Raw genomic sequence first — 16258 nt, 5'->3', positions numbered from 1 at the left:
ACAATTTATCATTGAGGGACATGGGATGGAAACAGCTGCTCTTCACAAAAATCACAGGAGATATGGCTGAAGGGTATTAAGTGATAGCTGGCTGAACATGAGCCAGCAGTGCGCCCAGGTGGCCAGGAAGGCCAGTGGCATCCTGGCCTGTAACTGAAATTGCATGACCAATAGGACCAGGGAAGGCATTGTCCCCCTGTACTCAGCCCTGGTGAGGTCACACCTGGAATGCTGTGTTCAGTTCTGGGCCCCTTACTACAAGAAGGATATTGAGGTCCTGGAGCGTGTCCAGAGACAAACAATGAACCTGGTGAAGGGTCTGGAGAACAAGTACTATGAGGAGATGCTGAAGGAGCTGGAAATGTTTAGTCTGGAGAAGAGGAGGCTGAGGGGAGACATGATCACTCTCTACAACTATCTGAAAGGAGGCTGTAGTGAGGTGGAGGTTAGTCTCTTCTCCCGGCCCAGGGATGTGGTAGATTCACCATCCCTGAAGATATTTAAAAGACACATAGATGAGGCACTGAGGGACATGGTTTAGTGGTGGACCTGGCAGTGTTAGACTTGATGATCTTAAAGGTCTTTTCTAACCAAATAATTTTATTCTGTGTGGTGGTATGCAATTCCACATAAGGAATCTTATAAGGAACATCTACTTATAGAGTGGAGTTAAAATTCTTTCATCAATTTTTAATTGTCTTTCAAAAGTTTAGCAATATGCCATTCTCAGTTGTAGAGATGTAACAAACTGGTCAGCAGAAATATCTTCAGTACCACTTGAAAGCTTGTTTTATGTCATATCCCCAACACAAAGGACATTATGAATGGAAATGACTATTAAAAACAGGTAATCTTCAGTCTGATTGCTCATAAAGTAAATCTGTTTACCCAGGTGGATTGCATTAAATGGTAGTTTACTGTACAGTCTTTTTCAGGGAACAGACACTACATTAATTGTATGTCTGAATTTATGCAGTTAGTGTGAGGCATGAGAAGTTTTTGGCTGCCATTTTTCTTTTTGGTTTTTTTTTAACTAATTCCAAAGCTAACATAGTATTTCAGAAAAGGTTTGTGTCTCAGATTTGGTTTTGAAAATCTCTGTCCTGAGAAACCTCACATGTCAGAAACTTAGCAGCAAAATTGCACTGACACTAGAAGAGGATTTTTGACATCACAACAGGAGTGCATTCACACCCAACAGCAGTCAGGGAAGACAATGGGAAGGTATGGAATGTGACTGAACCTTGTACATTTTTCTCCTGAATGTAGAACAGTTATCAACACCTGAGAGTACTCGAGCATACAGTAGTCACTGCTTCTGTGGTATACCAATTCTGTGTGCTCACTTAAGTCAGAGAAAATGAAGTTGAATTACTCAGTGTTATCAGTGAGCAATGATTATTTTAACAGCTCCTCCTACATAAAAACATGGTTGACCTCAGTGAGAAAAAAGGACTCAAATATCTTTCACAAACTAAAAATGCTTATTCAAACAATCCACTGAATCAAGCATTACTCTTTTTTTAGCTGTTTTAGGAAAATTTTGCAATGATAGGTATCTAAGTCTTACTACTGTTAGATAGATACTTAACTTGCCCTGAAATACTGAAACAGGACTTAATAGAAATTAAAAAAAACCCCAACAATAAAGACCCTAACAACCCAATCAAGAAGCTATTGAAGTTGACATCCTAATCACTGAAATCTTTAGCTAAAGGCTACTGAAACAAGCAAAATCTCTTCAGAGTGGAGCATGCCTAAGAAGGTAAGGGCATTAAAAATATCAGTAGCTTCTCCAGCTTTTTAATTCCTTTCTTATTGTTTGACAAAGAATTTCTATGGGAGATCAACCACAATTGCAAGTATGATCAGAATATGCTGTTGCACCGAGAGGACTGAACATAAGAAAAAGTAGCATGAAAGGGATGTTTCTGAAGCAGTTTGCTGAGCACGGCATGGCTTATGGCATACTGAGTCCCTTCTGAGCAATTAATCTCCTCCATATGAGAACATGTATTTTCCACAGGCTTTTTGAATGGAAATATGTACAACATTTCTAATATTGTACAGTTGATGGTATCATAAAGATTAGAAAAAAATCAAAAAGTCCTTCCTCCAGCAATTCACCCTTGTGATGAGATGTGACAGACTATCTTTCAACATTACTTATTTGAAGAATCAAGTATTGGTATTAGCATAAACCTAGAAATACTTTATCCAGCCCTACATCTAGCTGATCAGAAAGGTTTCTGTCAGGTTTTATGGTACTACATGCTCCTGATTTTAATACATTAAAAAGCCCAACTTTTTAAAAAATTTAGACAGACAATTTTCCAGTTCTCAAGGTTTCTTTTTTAAACAGGCATGACTTTGTGTTTTAAACTTGGCAGTACTTACACCTGAATATTTCAGTATTTGTCAAGCATGGTCAGGTAAGCATCAGGAAGAAAACAGCAGAGAACAAAGATGTCACTGAAAATTACTACAATTATGCCAGAGGCAGGAGAAGCTTTAAGCCTTGCACCTTGCCAAGTACTCACCTGAGGGTATACAAGATCTTGCCATCATTCCATATGCGGAGGAGCTGGTTGGGTGTGGTGATCCAATGAGCCTCTGCTGTCTTCGAGTTACGAAATATTGTGTCTGGGATCCAGATCAAGCCAACCATGTTGCTGTTCAGAGTCAATATTTTCATGGTGCTGTTGAAGCGAAGACGGCTATCTGTCCACGTCTGGGCAAAAAATATATCAATTTGATATTCCTGAAATGAAAGCATGATGCACAAATTAAAATCAGTTCCATACTTCCCAGTACTATTTGGTGTTCAATAAGATTTGTCAGGGTATAGAGCAGCAGAATATATTCAGGACAATGGAGCTATGTTTTCTTTTCTACTGCCTCAGAAAATATACTTTTTCCTTTTTCTTTTTTTCTTTTTTTTTAATCCTCTGTCTGCTTTATCAAACAGACTAAACATCTCACTTGCCTTGGTCCTGTGCCATAACAATTTCTGCACTAGCACATTTTTTTCCGTTGACACTGAAAAGTCACAGCTACAAGGAAAAAATTCCAGAGACTTCTTAGTAGGGCAAACTGGGAAAATAAATATGGACAGCACACTAACCTGGAAAATGGTAAATCCCCCTGATTATGGCAATGCTTTTTGCAGAGGGGCTTGTGTGCATTCACTAAACAAATTATTCTGTTTGTTAACAATTGTTCAGCCTCTCTTCTTCAGGCCATACTACAGCAGAACTGAAAAGGCATGTTTGTGCTTCTCTACAGACACCTCAGGTACCTCAAATGCTTAGAGCTGAGCAGTCAGCAGTTTAGTGCCCTGGATAGTCTAATTTACACAAATCTCATCTATTCTTTCACTTCACATTTGCCGCTCTGTTTCTGTAGGTGAGCAATCATAATTGGTAGATATAACTGCAGATATTAAAATACACATAGACAAACAGACAAAGTAATATACATGAACATACAAACATACTGATTTATGCACTTAATATCCCATGGAAGAAATTGTGTAAAAAACAGTATTTGAATTAAGAATTCCATCCACTAGAGGTTGGGAGAGATCACTTTGATTTTATGTTCCTCTTCCTCTTTCCAGACTGCTCTACCTATGAACCCACTGTAAACAGCCATCTGACCATGTCATTAAAGACCCTCTCAGTATCACAGGCTTGGTCTTATCCATGACAGAGATGGCATTTGCTACATGACACAAAGGATATATTCTACAACACAGGTGTAGATATATAACCTACATTACACATAATCATATATATAATCATACATGTAGATATTCCACCCCTCAATACAGGGGCTGGGGGTAATCCAAAGGAAAACATCTTCTTAAGTCATCTGGTAGAGATACTCCTGGTGCATTTGAACTAAGGAGAATTAAGGCAGTGTAGAAAATCTATTATGTCTGTCTTTGACCACTCTCCACTTTCTTTTACTGAATTTTTGTCTATTTATAATTTTTTAAAAGGGAAAGTGTAAAAATAAAAGCTATTATACAAACAGTATTATATATTTTTAATTTCTAGGTAGTTAGAAGAGCTTAGAAGAGCTTGTATTCTGAACTGGGGACGGTGTTCTTCCTAAGAGCCATCTGGTTGTCCCGTGGTACTATGTTTCTGGTAGGTCATCTTTCCAAAGCTGATGTTATAACACCAGGAAACCTAATTCATTGACACTGTAATTCTAGTCCAAAACACACTCTAGGCCTCTCATCTCTAGATGGCAAATGATCAATAGGTGCATAAGTGGTGCTAGTATGTATCCAAATACCAAGTAATAGATCACTTTAAAAATTAAAGTCTAGACATCAAAGGCATTAAAGAACGTTTTTCTTCATTGTCTTCAGTACCATTTTTCATGGTATTATTAGCTTTAACTTCTCAGGGAAGCTGACAGATTTGAATACAAAGACACTTTCCTTTTATTTTATGTCAGGTTTGTCTGTGTAGCGGGAGTTGGTAGGTGCATACCTCCCCACCCTTAAAGGATGTATTGTAATATACACAGCGTACCCTTACCGTTCAGAAAGGACACAATTCACCAGGTTTAAGATTTTAGAGTGTTGATGTTGTTTCTTTACAATCAGCTCTGTACCATTTTAGTCCTTGAAAGTCCAGTGATAAGAGTTTGGCCCATTCAGCTTCTATAGAGAAGAATATGCCAGACATGTCTATGGGTTTCTCCAAATGCTGAGTGAGAGGAGTTGCTTTTTTTGGCTCAAATGTGAGAATCAGTATTTATAGATTCAAAGACCATTTGTATGCAGCTGGCTAATGACAGTGCTGTCTTTTTACAGGCCAAGTTTTTGCATGATATTCATATTTGCTGTTATTTTATAAGAATGTTTTATTATGGCTAAATTTAGGAGCAGCCATAATTCCCTTCTAGTATATCATATGTAATGATGTTTAGGAAATTAAGATCCAGGATATTTAGGATTTCTACCCCAACAAAAGAAAGAAAGACTCTGAGCTTCATAATACAGTGTCCTGACAAGGTACTGCATCTAGATCTGACCAAAGTGAGCACCAGGAGCCGTATAGATGTATCATTATGGTTTTCATCCAAGTAAACTAACTTGCCTGAGAAACAGATTACATTAGCCTAGAAGCAAGGCCATGCTAACACCACTGTCCAGCTCCGTTTCTGCATCTTCTTTACTTATTACTGCAACTGGAACACACCAGCAATGCTAATTATTCAAAATACCTCTCCAATGGGCTACTGTAACCCCATTCATCTGAATTAAAAATATTAATGAAATTAAATTAAGTGCCTCACAGATCTTCTGAATTATTTAGTTCTTTAAAAATATAGGGTTTTGTGTGTAAACTAAGGTCATAAAAAGCAGAAGAATATTTAAAAAAATAAAAGTCAATCACCATTGTTTGAAATTAGTTGTACGGATGTTTTCAACACAACCACATAACAATTTTTTTCAGTAAAAATAAATGCATATTTCCACTTAAGGTGTGAATTACAGCTTCATCCCTTTTATTCTCTCCATTAATCCTTCTCAGAAGTGAATGTTAAATCACTACATGCTTTACATTAATCTTTGGAATTGATTCAGCTTTCAACCAAGTAGATAATGGGGTATGACACTAGGAGGGGACAGAGGTCACTTTGGAAACTGACACTCAGTTCTTCATTTCTAATGGAGATAAGCCTGTGCACATTTCAGGAAAATTACCTTTAGCTTCACTGACAACCCATGCTCAGTTCCCAGTAAAGTCAACAGCTTTCATATACTGGTGCACAAAGCTGGTACAGTGATCTCTACTACATAGCATCTAACAAAAAACTGTCAGAAGAAAGTTTTCTATATTGGTCTCCTATAGAAAATAGAAAGCCTTTTTCCTGGCAGCTAATGTGTGAAATATCTTTTTTTTTTTTTCTGATGATGACTACTTTATGACCAAAAAACTTGTCATCGGTTCTTTTTTGCAACTTGCCCTTAAATGAATGCATTGTCTTGTATGTTTCATCATCTAAAAAGTCAGTTCGTTCTACTTTCAAGATTTAGACTTGCAAGAAACTTACAAGAAACACTCAGTAGAATCTGAAAATAAGAAGTAACATTTTGTCACTGAAAAACTTTCTATCACCTGCAACAAGGTTATCTTTGAAAATGGAATTTTAAATTGGTGCTCACTTAGATTCCAGAAGTAACTTCTAAAGCCAAGAAAACATATTATGGTCCTTTTACTTGTACAGCATGCAAATAGTTGTCTCAAGGAGAACATTTCTTCCCATTCAAATTTTACAAGCTCTGCCTTTAAATCTGAAACCTTTGATGGCAAAAATGACTGAACAAAATGAGGGAAAATGACTATTTTTTTTTCTAAATCAAATAATGATTTAATTAGATGACATTTTTCTGGTTTGGGGTCATGTACAGAGCAATAAGTAGAGACGATTATTCTTTCTTGCTTTCTATTCTTGCTTTCTACTCTACTCTTGTCACCTGCTTTTGGTGGCCTTGCTCTGGCAGGGGGGTTGGACTAGATGATCTTTCGAGGTCCCTTCCAACCCTTGAGATTCTGTGATTCTATTGTCTCACAGACAGGGGGCTGTAACCCAGAGCTAATAACAATATTAACTGCAAATAACTGTACATAGTCAGGATTCCAGCTACTTGATTTTCACATATTTTTTACATTTTCAAATACTCCTAATGTGGTTTCATTATTGCCTTGAAAATAATCAGGCCAGCAGTGAATTATTTGCCCTTCAACTGTGTAGGAATGATTAATAATTGGAAACACCTCGGAAGTGCCACTGTGTGATGCATTCATAGCCACAAGAAAAATATATGCTTTTTGACTGAGTCTTTCTTTCTTTTCCCAGTCAAAAGAAAAGCTAATGCGTTGTTGACAATACACAAAGCTTTTCTCCTACCATGATGTATCATTTTAGCTGTGGGTTAATCCTGGAAAATACGATTTAATTGACTGTCACAGTTGGGTGATCTATTTAAATGACTATAGATAATAGTATGGTTTGCCTTTGTTGCTTCTGCTGCAGCCTTCTAATTCTCTGCATTTTTACAATTCCTCTCAACAGTAACAACAACCACCACAATGTCAAGAATCTTGTCCTTGCAAAAAATGCAAAATCTTCTTGTATGATACTTTCCAGGTTTTTACTATTGCATTTCAGACAATGTACCATCCCCTCAAGATTCCGTTTTCCTATCCAGTAGGAATCATTTGAGCAACTATTGCTATTATTTCTGATCAGTTCAGGATTATTTCTCTAATACTTCCAAAATATTTTGTTAGGTTTGTTTGTTTTTATTGCAGAGCCTATATCTTGACTACCTTTGATTAAATCTGTTACTGGGATTTGTATGAGGCTGTTATTCAATCAGATAAAACCTCTAAATAATTACAGTCCAGTTTAGATTATGATCCACTTGTGCCCTCAGCAACTCTTGCATATCATGCCAACACATCACAAACACTCTTCCCATAAGCTTGAAATGAGTCTAATAAATTGTGTAAGGGATAAAATCTCCTTTAGTTACAAAAAAAAAATGCTTGACTTTACTATAGCAGGCAATCCTATTTGAAAGTCTTAAATTGCTCTGAAAAAAAAAGTGTTAAACTTCCCTTTTGTATTTCAATCTAAATAATTTGGTTTTAAGCATGCTTAGAAGAATTTGTAATGGTAGAACCCTTTACATGCAAACAGTGTCACAGAAATATTAAGCAGTATGGGGACAGCACTGTTCAGGGAAACACAAGAGAATTGGGAGAAAAATATCTGAAAGGTGGTAGTCTCCTCCTTCCTGTACTCAGCCATAGACTACAGGTAAACACGCAGAGAAATGTTTATTCTTTACACTGCTGCCTTCCTTGGATTAAAAGTATAAAAAGAAGACTTTGACGTACAGCGTTTTAATAAGAAATGACCCACACATTAAAGCGACACCCATTATGTCTGTTGGTTCACTTCAAGAACATTGAGAGGATCATCTTTTCAGAGTTCGAAGTTCATTTTCAATAAGAGAAATTTTTTCCAGTCCACCTCACTGCTGAAAATTTAGTTAACAAATAAACTGCCAAAGATTACCCTGCAAAGGGCTGTCTGATGGATTCAAATGCCACTTTAGATGTGTGACAAATGAGTGAAAGAAGAAATGCTCCCTGAACCAGGGATGATTGCTTCCTTCTTCCTGAACCAGAACACTCACACGCCTGATATCAAAACACAAGAGTAATTCTGGGGAGTACAGTCCACCTTTAGCTGCCCTGATTCATCATCTTTTACCTTGGATAAGTGGGGAGGAGAGAATTGTCCTTCGTCTAGTGGAACATCTTCTGAACAGGCTTTTGATCATTTGAAGAGGTTCAGGCCATGTTCATAGCTAGTTTTGATCTCAATGGCAATAAATAGTCTTATAGCAATTGCTGCATGATTGCTTGCTGTAGAGATTATAAAAAGCCAGGAATTACCCTGGAAGACTTAAAATGTTACCCTAGCACTACTTCTTTACCAATACCTGCTCTTTTTCATATCCTGTGTGCAACTTGAATTCCATTTTCAAAAAGTGATAAAACACTCTCAGATATCCTGTGGGAAGGAACTGAAAGTAGTGAAACAGTCCACTATTTTATAGCAAAACTATTTTAAATCATACAGACTCTCATCAGAAAACTCAGTATGGATTGAATGAGTGGGCGGTGAGGTGAATTGATAGCTGGCTGAACGACAGAGCCCAGAGGGTGGTGATCAATGGCACAGAATCGAGTTGGAGGCCTGTGGCCAGTGGAGTTCCACAGGGATTGATTCTGGGGCCAGTCTTGTTCAACATCTTCATCAATGACCTGGATGAGGGAACATCTTCCTTGTAAGGAAATCCTGCGGGAACTGGGGCTGTTTTGTCTAGAGAAGAGGGGCAATCGCATTAATATTTACAAGTATCTAAATGGTGGGTATTAGAAGGTTGGGGCATCCCTTTCTTCTATGATATCTAGCAACAGGACAAGGGGTAATGGGATGAAGCTGGAACACAAAAAGTTGCACTTAAACATAAGAAAAAACTATTTCACTGTTCAGGTGAGGGAGCCCTGGCACAGGCTGCCCAGAGGGGTTGTGGAGTCTCCTTCCTTGGAGGTCTTCAAGACCCACCTGGACATGTTCCTATGCGACCTGATCTAGGTGAATCTGCTTCTGCAAGGGGGTTGGACTAGATGATCTCTAAAGGTCCCTTCCAACCCCTACCATTCTATGATTCGGTGATTCTACTATTCTTTAGAAATAATGCAGAAAAAACCAAATTAAGTCTGCTTGAGAAAAACTGATAAAATTAAGACTATATATGCAGTGTATATTCAAAATTCTTGTGGTCCCAAGACCAACATAAGCCTTCTGTGAGGTCAATAATTCTCATACACATGTCCTAAAAGTTTTCCTTACTTTCAGCATGGCCTGAGACGATTGGAGTCATACCATTAGGACTGCCTGTAATCTTCCTCAAAGTATCTCAGTCAACTTAGAACTTCATGTTTTCAGAGGCTTCTCAGGAGCCAAATGGGGAGTATTTACTTCCCACTACACAGAACACTGGGGTTTGGAACCCAAGGCATATTATGGCTTGCCTTCCCATTCTCTACCAGCTTCCTTTGTTCTCACTCTCCATGCTCCCCTCTAGCTCCTATCTTTACTCCTAATAGCCTCCAAGAAGGGTTCAAGAAACTCTTCCCCACTTTTGAGCATTTTTCTTTTCTTAATCTGAGTTTGTCATTCCCAGTAGCATTGAGGCTAGGGTCTTCAAAAGACCCCCAAAATAAATACACAAATGAAAACATAGAATAATTAGCTATACAGTGGTAGTAAAATATTTAACTTCAAAAACTTTCCAAACTGTTTTATGTCTGGAAAAACTTTGAATAACTTGCTCTTTTGTGAGAATTTGCTTTGATACTTTCATAGTTACAAGTGTGAGGGTTACATGGTGAAAACACAATGAAAGAAGCAAAGTCAACAGTGAGATTTTCACCACAGATAGAATGGCTACTCAGGTCGACACTGGCAAAATATTTCAGCAAGCAGTCATAATCATCTCCATAGCTCAATGCTTTGACTCAAAATCAAAAAAAAGCTCTTCTCATCACTGCCTCAGCAGGAGTCTTGGAGAAGGAGGATGAAAGCTCGCCTTCTTCACTATACCATTGCCCTCTGGCTGTCTTAGATTATTTCACTGATTTCTTGCTATTATAAAGACTGAAAGACAGTTAATCTCACATTAAAAACAAAATATGCAATTATCGTGTACCCTTTCTTTTTCCTAAGAAAGCGTTTCTCTGTCTCTCACTGTGCCTGTTTTGCCTCTTTGGAGGTTAGCTCCAGTCCTGCAGTATTTCAGATAATTTCTTACATTCAGTTAAAGGAAGGACCGCAGATGCTTTTCTCGGCATCCCTGATATCTGTTTATGGCTCCTCCTTACTCTGTATGGATGGATTATCTCTTCTGGTTCTATCAACCATTCCATAATCAGAAACACAACATGAAATTAGAAAGGATGCAACTCATTTTAGAAAACCAGCTGTAGTTTTGATTGATGCTGAAAGAAACGATCTTGCTGGGACTGACACAGAAAGTACAATGCCCACTCTGACCTGTAATTTAAGGTTTTACTAAGGGTTTTATTTGAGAGACACAGAGAGAAGGAGATTCCAAATTTATAATTCAATTTGGTAAGAAGCCAAGGTTGTTAGCTTCACAAGGACAAGCTTAACTCCTGTGAAAAGAGTAAAGAAACAAAAGTGAATAGTCGCTGTACATACGAAACAAAGAAAGAAAAAATTAGAAATCTATGAGCATATGTCAATAGAGGTACTTAATATAATAAAGTACACACTATTCAAGTCTCCTAAGAAAAAAAAAAAATCAAGCTAATTATAAGGATACCCCAGAGTATTCACATATAACAATAAAAGATGTATCAATTTTGTAAGCATACCTCTTGAGGCATTAGGTTATTCAAATCAGAAGCTAAATTTCCCTGTTCATGAAAACAAATGTACTCTGACCTGACTCCACACAGTGAGACTTAATGCTCAGAATCTTTATATTAGTTTGTTTTAGTGAGTGAAAGCAGGTGTTTTGGCCGAAGAGGTGGAAGAACATTTTGAAACATCTTTTACACCATTTGTAAGGTAGGAAAACAGAGGTTACCACGATGTCTTTATGTTTACTGTCACTCAACACAAGAATAGCTGTAATGGAATGGGAGACAGGGTAGTGATGAAAACCAGACACTCATCTCAAGCTGAATGATCAGGTACAGTGAGTGTCTCACACAAAATCATGAGTGAGAGGAATAAGGAACACGTTTTAAGGAGAGTGGTGACAAAATCAGGCAGATTAAAGTCCTATTCCAACTGTTGCTCTCCAGTGTTGATTTAGTGTATTTCCCAAGGCTCCGTTATACCTTAAGAACCCATATACCACTCTATTATACTATCCAAGTGTCCCACAAATTTGCTCTCTTATTCTTACAACAGTGGCTGGAGGGGAAAAAAAAAAAAAAGTTACAATGTTCTTTTTCTTTCTCAGAAGCTGAGATATTGAGGCCATCAGTGTCTTCTCCAGGGCTGTGCAAGACAGCTACAGCTCACCAGGGATTTAAACTTCATTCCTTTAAACCTCTTCCTGTTTGAAACTATCCTGCCACCCAGCAGTGAACATTTTCAAGGGTCAAAATAAATCAATACATACAATTCTGCATTTGTTGTGCTTTTCCTCAAAAGCAGCCCTAACTTGGTGTCTGCATTCCCAAAGCTGAATAGAGGGAGACTGGAAACACAGCTCAAGCACCCCGCATCCATTTATGCACTTTGCTTTATTGCCAGCTGACTTCCCTACCCTGTTCCTTCCAAGGCAAATCTGCCACACAGGCAGCTAAAACTAAGAAATGTAGACATAGACCAACTGGTGCCACTCAGTCTTGGGGACCAATACTTGTCCCCAGGCATCTTTGATTTAGCAGAACAGACATACCATGCAAAGTCTAAATTCAATACAACATAAATAGGATCCAAAAGGAAAGCTTAAAGTGCTGGATGAATGAAATCAAGTAAATAAAGCAACACTGAGGGAGTTACATCCTGTATCCACAGGATGTGAATAGGTGTTACTGTCATTAAACAAAACAATGCTGGAAAAAGGCAACTGTGCATAAAGTATTAGAAAAAGCTCATTTGTAAAAGCCTTCATTAGCATTTCAGGGAGATGCAAATGTTTAACCACCCTAAAAATGAGAACAAGACTGTTTTGCCACATAGGCACAGAGAGATACTGTAATAAGTCTCAGCTGTGATCAAGCCTTTCTTGTGCTTGGCTTCCCGTGGAGCTGGGGCAGCCCTGCATCCCTCTGCACTGCTGGCTCAGGCGAAAACACACACTTCTCTGCTTCTGCATTACTATAAGTATGCTTGGATGGGAGGCTGAGAAAATATGTAGCCCCTAAGGATGTGCTGGCTGCCCTCAGCAGGCTGAGCCTAGTCTTTCCACACTTCTAAGCTGAAGACACTCCAGTTCAGTTTACCACTTAGGAGGAAAATCCAGCAAACAAATGTCTTCATGCTTCATCTGGGCTTCACAACACAAGCACAGAGAGATTTCATTACGATAAGTATCTTGAAGCCTATTCTTGCCTCAGTTTCTTCACCTCTTGGGTGTTTCTTTTTTTTTTTTCTTTAAAGTTTATTTTTATCTGTTTTGTGAGTGGTTCCAAGGTAATCCCTGGGCTCCAGGTTATACCTTCTATCAAGCTTGTTAGGTGGCTTGACACTCAAAATAGCTCTGTCTCCCTTTAAGACTACTCTTTACGCCAAAGTCAATAAAATTCCAGCTCCTCCTAGGTTTCAGTCCATTCTTTTCTGACATGATACTCATATTAAATCACCTATTGACATTGGTAATTCTTCATTGTCCCTAGTCTGAGGGAAAAGTGATCCCAGATGAAATAGCAGATGGCTGATTGCCATTCACTGGGCTATTCAATGATGGCAATTTTAGGAGTCCAGGCTGATCCTATCAGTTTTATGTGAGCACATTCCACTTACACTCACAAACTTCATCACTTCCGAGTTGGGGAAATTCAAAAAGAGCCTACAAGAATTTTTCAATACCCGATATCATTAACAACAACAACAAAAAAAGTAATAAAAGACCCTAAACAAGAAATTGGGAGATCTATCTTGCAAAGCTCATTAGGGAAAATGAAAAATAGTCATGTAATGATGTGTAAGAGAAACTCATTCCCTAATACAGTTAAAACTCATTCCCTAACTGAGCATCTCTTCTAGCACTGTGGGATTAATAACTAATACTGGAATATAGTTTTTTGCATTATATTAGAAGGAATAAAAAGCAATTCTGCTACTACTTGTGAGCTGATCCTATCATCATCAATCAAGAGAGATTAAAATGGGTGTAGCTTGTGTGGGAAAAAATTATCTCCAGTGCAGTTTCACTTTCTAACTAGCAATGAAATAGGTAATATATGTAGGTGATAACACAAGCACTCTTGGTATGTTGTGCCTAAATCCTCCAGTACCAGGAAGGTAATTAGGACAGCTGCACTTCCAGCCCAACTGAGGAAGATGCTCCATCCGTCACCATGGTAACACTCCTACCTCTGCTCTTCCCCACTGCTGGTCCCCTCCCTGTTGCTGCGGTAACCACTTGACATCGGTCCCCTCTCATTCCCCTCTGCCAGCCCTCCCCAACCCAGCATCTTCCCCCTGCAGCCCGCAGCCCAGCTCAGACACCCACCCATCCTTTGGCTGGGGGATGAGGGCACATGCTGCCATCAGCACTGCACAGCTGGAAATCTAACCAGGGAGATGTATGGAAAGCACCAGTTTCCCTCAGTCAGGAGACGCTGTGGAGGTTCTGTTTGTTTCATTTGGATGCATTTATGCAGAGATATGCTACAGGTGAAAGTCATGGGGTCAATACAATGCTTGTGTGCTGCTTTCTGTGCTACCTAGAGTCAGGCTGATCCTTCACCCAGCAGTGAATGTCATCGGTAATGAACTCTAGAGCAGTCTTTTTGCTTGAATTTTTTTTTCTTATATTATCTAATGACAGAAGAGTAAGAATAATATTGAGCCAGTCACATTTCTCCAGCTCAATGTATTTTGGGTTATTCAATCTGCATTTCATTCATTTCTGAATACTTAAATTAGTAGGGGGTTTATTTTTATTTTTATTTTGTTTTTCTTTTATCCACTTTCAGTAACATGGAAGATGAAAACTGATCAGGATCTTGCAGTATTTCTTTCTGAATCCTGCTAAAAATTCTCCAGCCTTTAACATTGCACAAGTTTTCTGTACCTAGTGACTTTAAACTTTCCCAAATTATTAAAGCTCCTTTCACCAGAATAACAGAACAAATCCTTCATGGTCTATCCCATTGCTGAACTGTAAGTAACAGACAACTGGAAGTGCAGCAAGAAGACATGTGGAACTCCAGGGGAACTCCAGTGGTTTCCATTTTTACCTGATACCAATACATATTCATACTGTTTTGTTCACTTGACCATATCCATATTTGGTGCTGTTGCAGCAGAAGAGGAAAAACTCAGCTGTAATTTGACAACAACTTATGCCAATACAGGAAAAAAGAGATTTCTTTTCTACAGAAATTTTCTTTTTCACTGTTATTCTTTAAAACATATTCCATAATGCCCAGCTGTGAAATTTTGCTTTAAAATTATCTCATGAAACAATTCATAATATACATTTCAATTGCCTGTGAAAGGGAAAAGTTTTATTATAGCAGTTTCAATACCAAAAACTAGTCCATTGTGAACAACATTAAAGTGACAGACATGCTTTTTGCCAATGGGACCCTGTGTGAATCCTTACTATTTAATTTTGCAGCATTGTAGTAAGAATGAAAAACAAAGGACCCAAAGTACAAATTGTTCTAAGCAGATTCTTCTCATTCTTAAAATGTGGAAGGAGAGCCATGACAAAGATGTTTGAAGATGTTCTGGAAGCAATAATTGTGTGGGGGGAAAAAAAGAACTAAGGAACGTGAGAACTCTTGAAAGCTGCTTTTGAACAACTGAATTTTTAATTATGCATTTTTTCAAAAGCCACTGTCAGTCCTGGTTGATAAATACATACATATAAGTCAGCTGTCATTAGTGTGAACAAAGGTTGAGGAGCAATCCTAATGCAGTTTATCTCTTTCTCTAAACCCACAAAGAACCATCATCAGAGTTGTAGAATGACCACCTGCTGCAACTTTGCTCATTTGAGTTTAATGACCTTCATAATTAAAGTAGCATTACCAGTCTGGGAGAAAGGAGTGATCAAATATTAAACCAAAGAATTTTCTCATCTGAACTTTCATTTGAGGTTCTTTTCATCTTGTTCTTACTACAATACACAGATTTAGGAGTGCTTCAGAGATGAATGAGATGGAGCAATCACAACAGCAAACATGGGAACTATTCTACCTGAAGTTATTTTCTTTGATAATAAGCCAATACTAATTACTCTGCAAGTGAGAAAAAAAACTTGAAGTTCTACCAATTCTTTAAAAAGGCTCCCAGGGACACACTCTGGACAGTTGCCAGTTCCATACTGGTCAATGCATCTAACATTAAAGAAAATGGACCATGATTGTGTTTTAAAGAATGTAGACTAAAGGTACAACCAATGGCTTTTTCCAAAGCGTGATAGTCTTTATCTAGATGAGGGTCAGTAAAGGCAGATGGGCATTCCCCAAAGCATTTATGTACTCAAATCATACTTTTAACAGCTCCAAAAATCTAAAGGTCAGGGGAAAAATTCAGGAAAACTGACCACATTTGTAACAGTTCTTGAGATATCTTAAATACCTGAAGATATGCTAAAGAGCAAACTCAGAAGAGTCCTTATTAGAAAGGTGAGTCACCTCAAGAGATAGCATGAGTGGCCTTAGGTGATCAGCCATCACCTGGTGATAGCTAAAGGGGTTTGAACTCTGAGCTCCCACAACCCAGAACAGAATATTGTTGGGCACAGGCTAAGGGAGAAGCATGTTCTGGATGACAGCACACTTCATCCCTTCTGTTGAAGATGTGTTGTTGTGTCACCAGAGAGACAAGTTTCATGGAGCCGGGACAAAAAGGAAAAAAAAGTCACTTTGACTGCAGTGTACTGCTACTTGGAAAGTTACTCGAAGAGAGGGAGACGAGCAAGAGTTTATTT

General features: G+C 38.3%; 1 protein-coding gene across 1 annotated transcript in view; it reads right to left on the bottom strand.

Moving 5' to 3' along the window:
* Nucleotides 1–16258, bottom strand: part of GABRG3 (gamma-aminobutyric acid type A receptor subunit gamma3) — a 312087-nt gene that overhangs the window by 148028 nt on the left and 147801 nt on the right. Inside the window, exon 4 of the mRNA XM_061988503.1 lies at nt 2541–2761. Within this exon, the coding sequence (XP_061844487.1) occupies nt 2541–2761 (221 nt within the window). The remainder of the gene's footprint in view (nt 1–2540; nt 2762–16258) is intronic.

Source organism: Colius striatus, chromosome 1 (assembly GCF_028858725.1).
Source record: "Colius striatus isolate bColStr4 chromosome 1, bColStr4.1.hap1, whole genome shotgun sequence".
In the NCBI taxonomy this organism is placed as follows: domain Eukaryota; kingdom Metazoa; phylum Chordata; class Aves; order Coliiformes; family Coliidae; genus Colius; species Colius striatus.
The sequence above is the reverse complement of the archived record's forward strand: the minus strand, read 5'-3'. Positions and strand labels throughout refer to the sequence as shown.